Source organism: Astyanax mexicanus, chromosome 13 (genome assembly GCF_023375975.1).
Source record: "Astyanax mexicanus isolate ESR-SI-001 chromosome 13, AstMex3_surface, whole genome shotgun sequence".
NCBI lineage: Eukaryota > Metazoa > Chordata > Actinopteri > Characiformes > Acestrorhamphidae > Astyanax > Astyanax mexicanus.
In genome coordinates, this window is record NC_064420.1 from 29769793 (window position 1) to 29783272 (window position 13480).

At 40.1% G+C, this 13480-nt stretch overlaps 1 protein-coding gene across 2 annotated transcripts in view; it reads left to right on the forward strand.

The window, feature by feature from the left end:
* phf20b (PHD finger protein 20, b) overlaps nucleotides 1-13480 on the forward strand; it is a 36278-nt gene that overhangs the window by 13818 nt on the left and 8980 nt on the right. Inside the window, exons 11-16 of one of the 2 annotated variants that reach the window (XM_015606211.3) lie at nucleotides 324-491; nucleotides 634-723; nucleotides 3536-3667; nucleotides 5108-5286; nucleotides 6485-6584; nucleotides 6711-6906. In XM_015606211.3, the coding sequence (XP_015461697.3) occupies nucleotides 324-491; nucleotides 634-723; nucleotides 3536-3667; nucleotides 5108-5286; nucleotides 6485-6584; nucleotides 6711-6906 (865 nt within the window). The remainder of the gene's footprint in view (nucleotides 1-323; nucleotides 492-633; nucleotides 724-3535; nucleotides 3668-5107; nucleotides 5287-6484; nucleotides 6585-6710; nucleotides 6907-13480) is intronic. The other variant, XM_007250756.4, reaches the window with a different exon arrangement.

Here is a 13480-nt window from a genome sequence, read left to right on the forward strand (position 1 = left end):
CAAAAAAATATGGTTTATGCTTTATCTTCTGATAAACTGTCGTATTAATTGTACACGAAATACCTTTCCAAGCACTGTTCAATTGTGCTTCTGTTGTTTTTGCACATTCTGTACCACAGTAACTACATTATCTGGTATCTGATTGTATATGGTATCTTGTATAGGGGAGCAGTTACTTAACTCTATTGATTTGTTCCTTTTAAGTAGAGACTAGAATATTTACTTAAAATGTGTGCTGCTTTTTTTTTTAAAATAGTACTCTCTTCCTTTTTCCCTCTCTCTCACTCTCACTCTGCCTGTCTCTCCCACTCCCCTTCCCTCAGACACTCCATCTCCTCTGAGTGACAGCAAGTCTGGCCACACTCAGTCACCCCCTACTGCCAATGGCGTGCATCGCCAGCGCAGTTCCTCCCACTGCGAGCGAAGCAAAGAAAACCAGCACGCCAACCGCTCCCTCCATGACGACAGAGACTGGGTCACCATGGAAACAGGTACAGGAGAGCATCTCCTCCGTCACATCTAGTACCGGACGAAGCCTCTCAGCTAACTGCTCATAATGTGATGGAAAGCGCTTGGAAATTCATTTTTTATTTATTTTCTTCTTCTTCTCCCCATCTCCTGGTGCGGGTACAGAACGAGAGAAACGACGAGAGAGGAGACAAAGAGATTTATTCTGCATCAAGTCAAAGAAAAAGAAGAAGAAGAAAAAGAAGTCCAAGTCAGGTAGGTTGGATTGGGCTGTGAGAAGAAACATGTGGCTGCTGCTTAGAATGTCTGGCACCCTCTTGCTGCACACATACAGTGTACTGTACTCAGTGTACCTGTAGAGTTCTGAGTTATTTTTCTTAAGAATTCTGTTGAATTTGTCTTTTAACTCTATTCATACACTTCTTAATATTAGTGCAGCTGTTCTGTTGAAAGCCCCTCCATGTTACTGTACATATTTTCATATTTGGTACAGTGTCTGAGCTTATTGGCCATTATTCCTGTGGGTTTTGGGTAGCCTTTTTTGCTTTGTTGATTTTACTTTGATATTCTGTGGCTTTTCAGTTTGCTGTGTAAAAGTATTGCGTGCTTACATCTGGTCACTTAATGCATTTGTATCAGAATTAGATCTGGAGGACAAGGCCCGCAAGCATGTAAACAGGAAAAAAGCAGGTCCTACAGAAATTCCCGCAAATGTATAGTGCTACTTAATTATTGCTGTAAATGCACCTCTGAAGTAGCCTGTAGTTTTTTTTAACCACTAAACTGTAAATAGTGAAGATTTTTTCAAGTAAGATTTAACAAAATCTAAAGTCTATAGGTCACAGTTGGCTACAAAAGGGGGTTAAAAGAAGCAGGCCAGTCTTCAAGCTCCTGTGTTTCATTTGCCCATACCATAAGCTGGAGTTACACTACACAACCTTTAGCCTGATTTGAACCCTGATTTTCGGTTGTGGCATGTCTGTGCAAGTTGGCTCTAGTCTGCAGACTCTTGTGCAGTTGGAGATGACAGTCAGAATTAAAGTCGTGTAGAGTATGATTTGCTAAGACTTATTATTTTAAAATTTTTTGCCTCAAAATCGCATCCGACTTTAGTTGCAGAAAATTAAACATTTGATTTATTTATCAATTTTTTTTACCTGATTTTGAGCAGAATCTAGTAGTGTAAACTCTTACACTAGTAGTGACTCCATCAGCAACCAATAAAAACTGTCTAACCATAGACATTAAAGTAGCAAGTGTCGTCAAGAATCTGGTGCGGTAGTGTATCATGTCCAGTCATGTAGTGTGTGCACTATATTGGTTCAGATTCTAAATATTTGGCAAAATGCCCTTTTGTACTCAGCAATTTAAGTTCTAGTTCAAAAATCCTTAGAACCAAGCTGAGATGTTTGCAATAAAGTAAAAAAAAGTTTCCTCTATCCACTTCTATCCACCGTTATGCATTCTTTATTCCAGCTCCCCGATGACTTTGCCCCTTAAACATACAAGTATATTCTAGAATTTAAATTGACACCACTAATATAAATATAATTGCATTTTAATTTCTTAAGAAGAACAAGTACAATTCATTGCAGTTTATCCAAGAATATCGTTGTGATTTAATCGCATTAAATGTTTTAAGCGATTGACACCACTAGTGGTAACGGTCAATCCCACATACTTCTATGGTTCTATTCTTTAGGTTGGAATGGAATTATTTATGCTAAGCAGTGCATCCACTAGAGGGCAGTTCAGAGTCAAAGGTTTTTGACAAAAACAAATATAGATACTGCCCACACGATTTCAATCCGTGTATCATTCGTTCATTTGATATTCAATTGAGAATCAAAATCGGAAAATTAAAAAACCAATTCGTTTTTTCGTTTTTGAATATAATACCAAAAAACGAATAACGGCTTGTATTTTGTATTTTTATTTGGTTATCCAAACAAAAATTGGAAATTTAAAAAACGGACCAGGAGCCGAATTTGATTTTGATTTTGAACTTGACCCATTTGTGTGCCCTGGAAGTTACTGATTTGTTTATTCTTGGTGGGTTTCTGTTGCGCGGGAGTTCACTGCAGTGTTATCTACACAGTCTGTATTGCTGTAGGCAGCATGGCCGGACTGGAACCACATTCTGGCCTAATTAAAGATCTTTTTGAAGGTATTAACTAAATATGACATTTAGCTACGGAACGTTAGACAAACACCTGAAAGATCCTGCCGATTTTTTCTGTTGTCATATCGTCTTCTTTCACTGCAACGCGTTTAGTTCCTCTGAACAAGGTAAAACTCTCCATCCTCAACTCCATCCAAAGCCTACAGCAATACAGACTGTGTAGATAACACTGCAGTGAACTCCCGCGCAACAGAAACCCACCAAGAATAAACAAATCAGTAACTTCCGGGGCACACAAATGGGTCAAGTTCAAAATCAAAATCAAATTCGGCTCCTGGTCCGTTTTTTAAATTTCCAATTTTTGTTTGGATAACCAAATAAAAATACAAAATACAAGCCGTTATTCGTTTTTTGGTATTATATTCAAAAACGAAAAAACGAATTGGTTTTTTAATTTTCCGATTTTGATTCTCAATTGAATATCAAATGAACGAATGATACACGGATTGATTTCCAGTGGCTCCACTTCGTTCTGTCCAGATCTGACACATATAAAAGAAATTAATGCAGAATACTGAGAAAAGGCTCATCTGTGTCCATTGTGGTATCTGCATTGAGATTTGCTTTGAGCAAAAAACACAGTATTTTCACCTACTGTGGAGTTGTGGGAATAAATGAGCATTATCTAATTTTCATCACACTAACTGGCCAATGCTAGCTTTTGCTCATCACTAACAGACAGTCTTAGCATTTGGATTTGTTTTTTTTCCATTGTTTGTTTGCATAATTAGATATGGTGTTTCTTGAAGACTCCCATAATCACACATGTGGATTCTTCATCTCTAGGAAGCTGCTGTGTGTGTGTGGGTCTGTGTGTGTTTGTGTGTGTGTGTGTGTGTGTGTGTCCTAACGCTGTGTGGCATCTGCTCTCCCCTCCTCTGACAGACTCTCACAGCAGTGAGAAGAGCACTGGCTTTAGCTCCTCCCCCTTCAATCTGAAACTGTCGCTCAAATTGCCCCTCTCCCACAAACACTGCTCCCACGCTGCACACTGCCCCGAACAGGAGCTGGATGATGGTGGGTACCAAACACAAAGCTCCTCCTCCAATCAGATTGTCATTTCACTATTTCTCCACTTTAGTCTCATTGTTTCCTTTATGCTTCTTTATGCTCTTTTAATTCTCTCCTGTGTCCACTTGTTGCTTTTTTGTGGTATTGTGTTTTCATCTCTGCTTTCAGCTTTGCTCTGTTTATTTTGGGTCACTGTGTGTGTGTGTATGTGAGTGTGTGTGTGACACTAGAAGGGCTGAAATGTATGAAGCTCTAAAGCTAACATAAATAGTTGAATCTGCATTTCACTTTTAATAAAAAAAAAAAATAAAAAAAAAAAAAAAATATATATATATATATATATATATATATATATATATATATTTATATTTATATATAGTGTAATTGATTTAATTAGAATTTTAATAATGCTTTATTTGTGTTTTGAACTTGAGCTGTTGAAATAAATATGCTTTAAAATAATTAAGATCCATAAATTCAGACACATCCAATTTTAAACTCAGAAGGACGGGTTTAGGCCGAGGTTAAATGTCCGGTAGATAGATTAAAATTTACAGCAGCAAGTTCTAAATACAAAAAAACATGTTTAAAATAAAACAAATTCACACTAAGCACATTGAATTATAAGGCGCACTGTCAATAAAAGTCTATTTTCTGGGCTATTTTCATACATAGGGTGCACTAGATTATAAGGTGCATTATGCAATACTAGTAAGGAACAGGGGTGTCCCCATGTTTCCCTTCTTAAAGTCAAACCGTTTATTTGGATGAGTAAAGCACTTCTGTTTATTTACAGATTTCCACCAAGGCTAAGGGCAGCAGCTTTAGCATTAGCAGCTAACAATAAATGCCGCCCGACAGCGCTACACTGAGGAACCCTGAGTGTTCCAGTAAGCCAGGGCGATATTAGATAGCGGTTCGTCCCACATAGCTTGTTTTAACACAGAAAACCTTCAGGCTGACAATATTCACCTTTGAACAACGAAAGAGCTAGCGCTTAGCACGGTTAGCGGCTGATGCTAACTCTGCTCCAGCAGTGCTAGCCGGGGTTAGCAGCAGGCTACAGGCCGATAATACTCACCTCTGTATGGCGCAAGAGCTAGCGCTTACTGTGGTTAGCGGCTAATGCTTATACTGCTCCAGCACCGATGTTTGAGAACTGAACCTAACTGTATAACTCTGCACGTTTAACTTTACTGCTACTTACAACCTGTGTGGTAAAATTCATACATAAGACGCACTGACAATTCTTGGAAAAATTTAATGATTTTATTTGCACCTTATAGTGTGAAAAATACAGTATATGAATTACACCATTAATACAATATTTTAGCAAAAGTGTTATTCAAATACTTATGTTAGCATTTAAGTTTTATTTAAAAAATACACACAAACATATTTTCTACCTACAATCTTCCTTTTTGTCTGCTCTCCTCTGTGCTATAGGTGAAGACAGTGGCAGTGATTGGTCCACAGAAAGCCCCCCGTGGAGTGAGGAGGAGTCTGAGTTGGGGCTGGGCCAGAACACACCCCTCTCTGAGCAGGGCGTGGAAGCCGTTACTCATGCATCGGAGATTGTTCGGTGTGTGTGTGAGGTGCAGGAGGAGAACGACTTCATGATCCAGGTGGGTTCAATCCCCATTTAGATGAATGGTTTGAACTAGACCTGGGTAATGCACTGTAATGACAAATCTATAAAGTTTTATGGCAGTTGCTTATTCGCTGTTTCTTCTAAAACTAAGGGTATTAAAAAGGTTTTTATATTACTTTCGTTGAAGTAACTTTCTCCTGGGAAGGCTTTACTGTGAGGATTTTATTGCATTTAGAGCATTAAATGAGTTCAGCTCATCCCAAAAGAATTGGACTGAGCACCGGAGAACCGTACCAGAGAACGCTGAGGTTCTAATGCTCCACAGCTCAATGCTATTGGGCTTTACAGCCCTCCAGCTCGTGCCTCACATCAGGCAAGGTGCCAGTAAGTTTGTGTATGTGCTTCAGAGTCCTATTCTATTGGTAGTGCTTTCTATGGGACATTGTCAGCAAAAAAGTGGTTAAAAACGCATTCATTAGAATATATCTCCACAAACTAGTGGTGTTCCATATCTTATTATTGATTTTGTATAAAAGAATAGTCTTAAAATCAATAAAAGTCTTAAGTAAGTTACTGTTACTACTGTTATTATTATGCATGAATCATTAGGCTATATTGTTTTCACTCTAGTTATCACAAATATTCCTTAAAATATCATATTATTAAACCACTATCACAAACATTTGGACATAAAATATATTTAAAGGGGCACTAAACCCCCTGATTTTTGCAGACCTCAGCTTAAATTTGAAAAATGCTAAAAAAAAAAAATAATAGTAATAAATAAAAATGGGAGTGGTAGTTTGGGAGGGGCACTGGGTGATGTATGGGTTTAGAGGCAGGGCAGGCAATAGAGCTGATTGGCTGAGCTTTTTTTTTTAAAGGTTAGGAAATGTTTCTAAAAGGTTTAAGCAGGACTGGTATGTTTCATTACTTAAGAGGAACAAATTTCAGCTGTTAATGAAAACAATATGGTTTAGGGTTTAGTGGCTCTTGTATTGTTTTAGTTTTAGTGTTTCTCTCAATGCCTATATGCAAATTTCCCAAAGCCTCCCAAACACATGGGCCACTGTAGATATGGTTTATGCTGTATTGGACTTGTATGCTTTTGTGGCATTAACTACGTTACTGATTCATGTTCGCTAATAACCCTCATATTATTATGGTATTATGATATTCCCATTAATGTTGTTCAATTAACGTTTGGCTCTTTCTCCCTCTGTCATCTCTAGTGTGATGAGTGTCTATGCTGGCAACACGGCACATGCATGGGTCTGTATGAGGACAGCGTACCTGACTCCTACAACTGCTACATCTGCAGGGACCCTCCAGGTGAGACCCCCCAAACTTCGTTCTTCGCACTGCATCAGTGAAGCTTCCTCTCTGAGAAAAGACCAATTAAGTACAAAGATGATCTGTATCTGTTGTGTTTTTTTTTTTTTTTTTTTTTTTTTTTAGCTCAGAGGCAGAGTCAGCGTTACTGGTATGATAAGGACTGGCTGAGCAGTGGTCACATGTGTGGACTGTCCTTCCTGCAAGAGAACTACTCGCACCAGAACAGTAAGAAAATGGCCACCACGCACCAGCTCTTGGGCGACGTCCACCGCGTGTTCGAGGTGCTCAACGGCCTTCAGCTCAAGATGAGCATCCTACAGTAGGTTTATGTTTTGTAACATTTTGCTATTATAAGTTAGATACAGATTAGCTCTTATTAAAGAATGTTTTTAAATGTGGGCACTAATAATTTTAGGACACAAGGGCAGTAAGATTATGATGTTTCATGATGGACTCAGAAAGTCACCATCAGTTTTAAAAATAATGATTTTGCCAATGATAAGTTATTCATTTTTAGTAGAGGTAGTAGTTGTTCCAGGTCAGGTTCTTAAATATAAATGGCCTTATCTTACACCCTGCCAACAGACTGTTTTCAGTCTGCTTCCCCCTGCATCATTTAAGTAGCAACAGTGATTGTGAATACATCCACGCCGATGGTTGTGGTGATCTGGAAGTGAGGTGTGTTCAGGTACGCCACTGAGTGAATACAATCTAGACAGATGTCAACAGTCAGACGTTTATTGCTATCTTGATGGTGAATTATGAACACAGGCATGTGCCCAGCGTGGGTACACCCCCGCTTGTTACACACACTTGGACACTACACCATTTAAATACGGGGTTCCCGCGGGTCCTTAAAAAGTCTGCCCCCGTGGGGACCCGGGGTAGAATAGGTTCCCAGCACCCCCTTGCTGTTCGTAAGAGGCGAACATATGGGGCGCCTTGTTTGCCGTGAGGTGCGACCTGTGTCTGCGGAAGAAGAGGTCCTGGTACTTGAGGGGAATGGTATGCTGCGGCTGCCATCGACCCAACACAGTGCTTTGGCTCCTATTTCGCATAGACAGGAGGTTGGAGAGGCCCGCTCCAATCAACCGGCTGGTCGGGACGTGCCCTAGGTTGTATCTCTTCTGAGATCCCTAGGAGGCGCCGGCTCAGGGTCAATCGAGCACTAATTCTATCATGTTGTTCGAGTATATCACTCTTATAGCCCTGGTGCACATCCGCTGGAGTGCCGCGGCTCTGTGCACCCCCTTGTTGGACTCCGAGGTGGGTGGGGAGTAAGAGTGAAGAATCCCTAATTCTGCAAATATGGCTGAACCTACCCCAAAAAGAAGACTGACTGAGGATGACCCCGACCCAAATACTGGGTCTACGAACGTAAATTGGCCAAAGTTTATATTGTTGGAATCCACATCAACTGAAACACCTTTAAGTAAGCTCTCCCCTTTTGCAATACACAAGGGTATATTGGGTATCGCAGGGACGGTAAAAGATGTTAAGAAACTCAGATCTGGTCAGATTAGTGCTGGGCGATAAAACGATATCGATAGTTATCGAGGAAACTATATATCGCGATAAGTCGGGGCGAGAAATTCGATAAACTAAATTTTCTATTTCCCGTTTAAGTAGCGTTGTGAAAAGGCGCAGCACGAGATCAGGCAGCACGCTGAACTGCTGCTCAGCCCAGTACAACCCCTCCCCTCCCCTCTCCACCATCCCCCTCCGCCCCACCCCCCGAGCCCCTCCACTCTGAACTCCTCACATAGCGGCTCCTTCTCTCCCATTTACTGGATAAACTTCATTTATACTATTCAGCGGCGCTACACTGGAAAACTCACCTTTTAAATATGAGGCATGCGTCTCCAAGATATTTAGAGAGGTGAGCTTGTTCAGATTTCTGAAGGCAGGTAAACGCTGCTCTGTTTGCTGCTAGTTAGATTAGCTTGTCTCCAGTTTAAAGTTAGCGATGTTTAGGTGTAAAAGGGATCTGTGCAATCTGTCATCATTAGCTAAGATGCTTTCACTGCTTTTTACATTCTAATAAACTAATGGGTAACGCACGTTAGCCGTGTTAATCCACGTTTCGTGTAAATTAAGGTTAACTTCAGCACGAGTGAGGGGTTAGTATATAAACACACAGAAAGGAAGCACTTTCCATCTTTTTTCCTAACTCTCACTGTTTCTGTTAGAAAACCCTGAGGGCAGCATTCTCCTCTGTCTTTGTGTTTTATAGTTTTTAACAGATAGAGAGTCTGTTATGCTGGATATTTTACTAAATACAGAAGATTATATAATCTGTCTAGCTGTATTTGAACTGAGCTAAACATTGCTGTTACTGAACTGGAGTTTTAAATACACTTAAGTAATGTAAGTCTAGTCTACTGAAAGCCAGTAATGTTAGTATAAATCTGTACTGCAGTAGAAGTGGATCATTTCAGAAACTTGACTTTATTCCTCCCACCTCCATTATAGGCCACTTTTTTTTTAAAATATTTAAATGTTAGCTTAATTTAAATGAAAAAAAAACTAAAGGCTCTTATTTAAAAAAAAACATAAGCAGTAAATTATCTAAAATTACAACAAATAGAAAATAGAAAAACAGTAAAACATATGTAATACATACTTTTTATATGACCAAAATTAAACTAGACTGAAATCTGACTAAAACTAATAATATCCGATAGACTAAAATGTAACTAAAACTATTATACATTTTAGTGAAAAGACTAAGACTGTATCAAAATCACCTGTCAAAATGAACACTGTGATATACTCTTGTATTTTGCTTTATGTAGTTGCCTGCATTCAGGGAGGGGAATGATCTTTTGATTAAATATAATTTTATAAAAATAAATAAAGTGTTATTGCAATTTAAATTAAACAGACATATAATGTAAAGGGTCTTACATATTTTTTAGTTTATATATTTGTCCCCTTTTTAAAATTAATTTAAAAGCTGTACCCACCTGGCAAGATGTTAACATCCTAGTGTCTGTCCACAAGGCTCTGAGCCTGCTAGTGATTTTGTCCATAACTCCCTTATTCTGTCACTTCTGAGTAAAAATAGAAACCTTTAAGTGTAACAGAAAGTGATTTGATTTATATCGTGATACATATCGATATCGGCTGATATGAAAAACTATATCGTAATAAGATTTTTTTCCATATCGCCCAGCCCTAGGTCAGATACTGGTGGAGTGTACCAGAAAAATACAAGCAGACAACCTTCTTGGTATTAAAACATTTGTAGGTGTCAGCATTAAGACCTTCCCCCACCCAGTGCTAAACAGCTGCAAAGGCGTTATCCGATGTAGAGAGCTGGATGATATATCTGAAGAAGAAATTGTCACAGAACTAGCTCCTCAAGGTGTAACCCATGCCAAACGTATAACAATTAGAAAACAAGATAAGACCATAAAAACAAATACATATATTCTTACGTTTGATAAACCAACCCTCCCAGATAAGATCTCAGTGGGATACCTTAAAGTAAATGTAGAGTTGTATATTCCCAACCCTATACGATGTTACAAATGTCAGAAATATGGACATGGATCAGTCGTCTGCAAGAGCCCCGCAATCTGTCACAATTGCGGAGAAGAGGATCATGCTGCGCCGTGCCTAAACCCACCCAAATGCAGAAACTGTGGGGGCCCACACCCTGCCTCAGACAAAACATGCCCAAACTGGATCAAGGAAAAAGAAATTCAAAAGATTAGATGCTCCAAGAAAGTCAGCCACGAGGAAGCAAGGAAACTGGTTAACGACTCCCCTAACTTCAAATTCGTAAAACCATTTTCAGCAGTGGTTAAAGCAACGCGGACAAACAGCTGTCAAACCGAAATCACTTGGCTGACCAGTGACAAACCACAACTGGTCACCAATCCAAAAGAACCCACTCCTCCTAAAGTAAAAAGTTCATATTCCCAAAGTCTGCCCATGACTGCCCAGACACTACCACATCATAAACAAAACCAAAATATTGCAAGTCATAGTGGGGGCATAACCAGGAAAAAGTTGGAACACTCACGACAACAACCAAAAGCAAGTACAGACCTCAACACTGGACAATCTGAACAATTAAAAGATATCGAAATGGAAGAAGGTGCGTCGTCCCGAAGCCGGAGCGCATCACCTAAAGGAAGAAGCAGATCGCACATACGGTCGTCACGAACAAAATGACATCAAATCCTATTATACAATGGAACTGTCGAGGATTTAGAGCCAACCATGCTGAACTCCAACATCTAATAGCATCCCTCAACCCTGTTGTTACATGCCTTCAAGAAACCCATTTAGCACCAGGTACTAAGACATCACTGAAGGGCTTTGTTACCTACAGCAACTATGGACCGAATGTACACAGGCCATCCGGAGGGACCTCCATTCTGGTGAGACACAACATCCCACACAGCCAAGTCATCATTAATACACGACTACAAGTGACAGCAGTACAAGTATCTAATATCATCTCAAGAACCATCACAATATGTGCAATATATGTACCACCAGAGTTCAACTTGACACTCCAAGACCTGGACAGTCTGGCAGAACAACTCCCAACCCCTTATATGCTCCTTGGAGATTTTAATAGCCATAACCCAATATGGGGGAGCCAGTACACAAACACCAAAGGAAAGATCCTAGAAAACTTTATCAACTCTAATGACCTCTGCCTGCTAAACACCCCAGCATACACTCATCTTCACTCAGGACATGGCACCTATACAACTATAGATTTGACGCTGTGTGAACCAGAGTTACTTCTAGAGTTCTCGTGGAAAGTCTGGGATGACCTATGTGGTAGTGACCACTTCCCAATCATCATCACACCAGAGAGACCACATTGGTCTGAAAAGACTCAATACTGGAAACTATCCAAAGCCGACTGGCCCTCTTTTCAATTGCATTGCAGAGAAAGGCTAAGTACAGCACCAACGCAAAGCACAGACCTTAACGAATGGTTCACAAACACCCTTCGAGTCATAGCAGAGGAGACTATCCCAAAATCCTCAACAAAACCAAGAAAGCATCGCAACCCATGGTATAATGAAGAATGCAAACAGGCTATCAATGCTCGAAAACGGACAGAAAGAATTTTTTACAAACATCCAACGTGGGAAAACCTGATCAATTTGAAGCTCAACCGTGCCAGAGCACGAAGAGTAATTAACACTGCAAAAAAGCAAAGTTGGAGAAACTACACAAGCAAAATAACTAAGAATACCCCAATCACAAAAGTCTGGGACCTTTTGCGGAAAATGAAAGGCAGAGGAGACCAACCAATTATTCACTACATCAAACATGAAGATAGAATGGCCACCAAGGAAAAGGACATTGCTGAACAGCTGGCAAAAGCCTTTGAGAGAAACTCCACAGGGAGCAACTCCACACCAGCTTTCCAAATTATTCGGAGTCGAGAAGAACGTAAGGAGATCAATTTTCATCTACATAACACAGAACCATATAATCAAGACTTCAATCTAGAAGAACTAATAACTTCACTAAAACAATCACATGACACAGCAACTGGACCAGATGACATTCACTACCAAATGCTGAAACACCTTCCCACGAGCTCACTGATACTGTTACTGGAAGTTTTCAACCAGATTTGGACATCAGGAAAAATACCGTCAACATGGAAGGAGGCGACAATTATCCCCTTACCTAAACCAGGGAAAGACCATAGTGACCCAAATAACTACAGGCCCATAGCGCTAACAAGCTGTATTTGTAAAACTATGGAAAGGATGGTCAACAACCGTCTTGTATGGCAGCTAGAAAAGAACCATATTATAAGTGAAATGCAAAGTGGCTTCCGCAAAGGCAGAAGTACTACAGACAACCTGGTCAGACTGGACACCTTTATTAGAGACGCATTCATAAGAAAGGAACACGCTGTGGTTGTCTTCTTTGACCTTGAAAAAGCGTACGACACCACCTGGAGATTTGGCATCCTAAAAGATTTGCACCAGGCAGGCCTTAGAGGAAGGCTCCCAATATTTATAGCGGACTTTTTAACAAACAGACATTTCAAGGTAAAAGTTAATAACACTTTTTCAGAAAGGCACATCCAAGAAATGGGAGTACCACAGGGAAGTATTCTTTCCGTCACCCTATTCAACCTGAAAATTAACAGCGTAACTAAAGTAATACCACCGGGTATATTCTGTAGTTTATATGTAGATGACCTTAGCATTGGTTACAGAGGAAGACACATGCACACAGTAGAACGGCAACTTCAGCTGGGCATAAACAAAGTTCACCAGTGGTCAGTTGCTAATGGCTTCAAGTTCTCCAAGAGCAAAACAACATGTGTACACTTCTGCAAGTTACGGTCAGCCCACCCCGAGCCAGAACTCCACCTTCAAGGGGATCCCATCAAGGTTGAGAAGGAAACAAAATTCCTAGGATTAACCCTGGATAGTAAACTAACCTTCATCCCGCACATAAGAAATATTAAAAAGGAATGCATGAAGAGATTAACCATAATAAAAGTTCTGACCAGAACCAAATGGGGAGCAGAATTCCACCCCCTTATACAAATGTACAGGACCATTGTCAGAACAAAACTCGACTATGGAAGTATTATCTATGGGGCTGCCAGAAAGTCCTATCTTAACAGCATAAACACAGTACATCACCAAGGCATCAGGCTAGCCCTGGGCGCATATCGAACCTCCCCCATTCAAAGCCTGTACGTAGAAGCCCGTGAACCATGTTTGGAACACAGACGATTGAGATTAGTCCTCCAATATGTTTTCAAGCTAAAAGCCAACCAACGAAACTCGGCATATGCATCTACATTCAGCCCATCATACACTGCACTATATGATGCCAAACCGACCCATATACAACCGCTTGGACTACGTATTCGACAGCAACTAAGG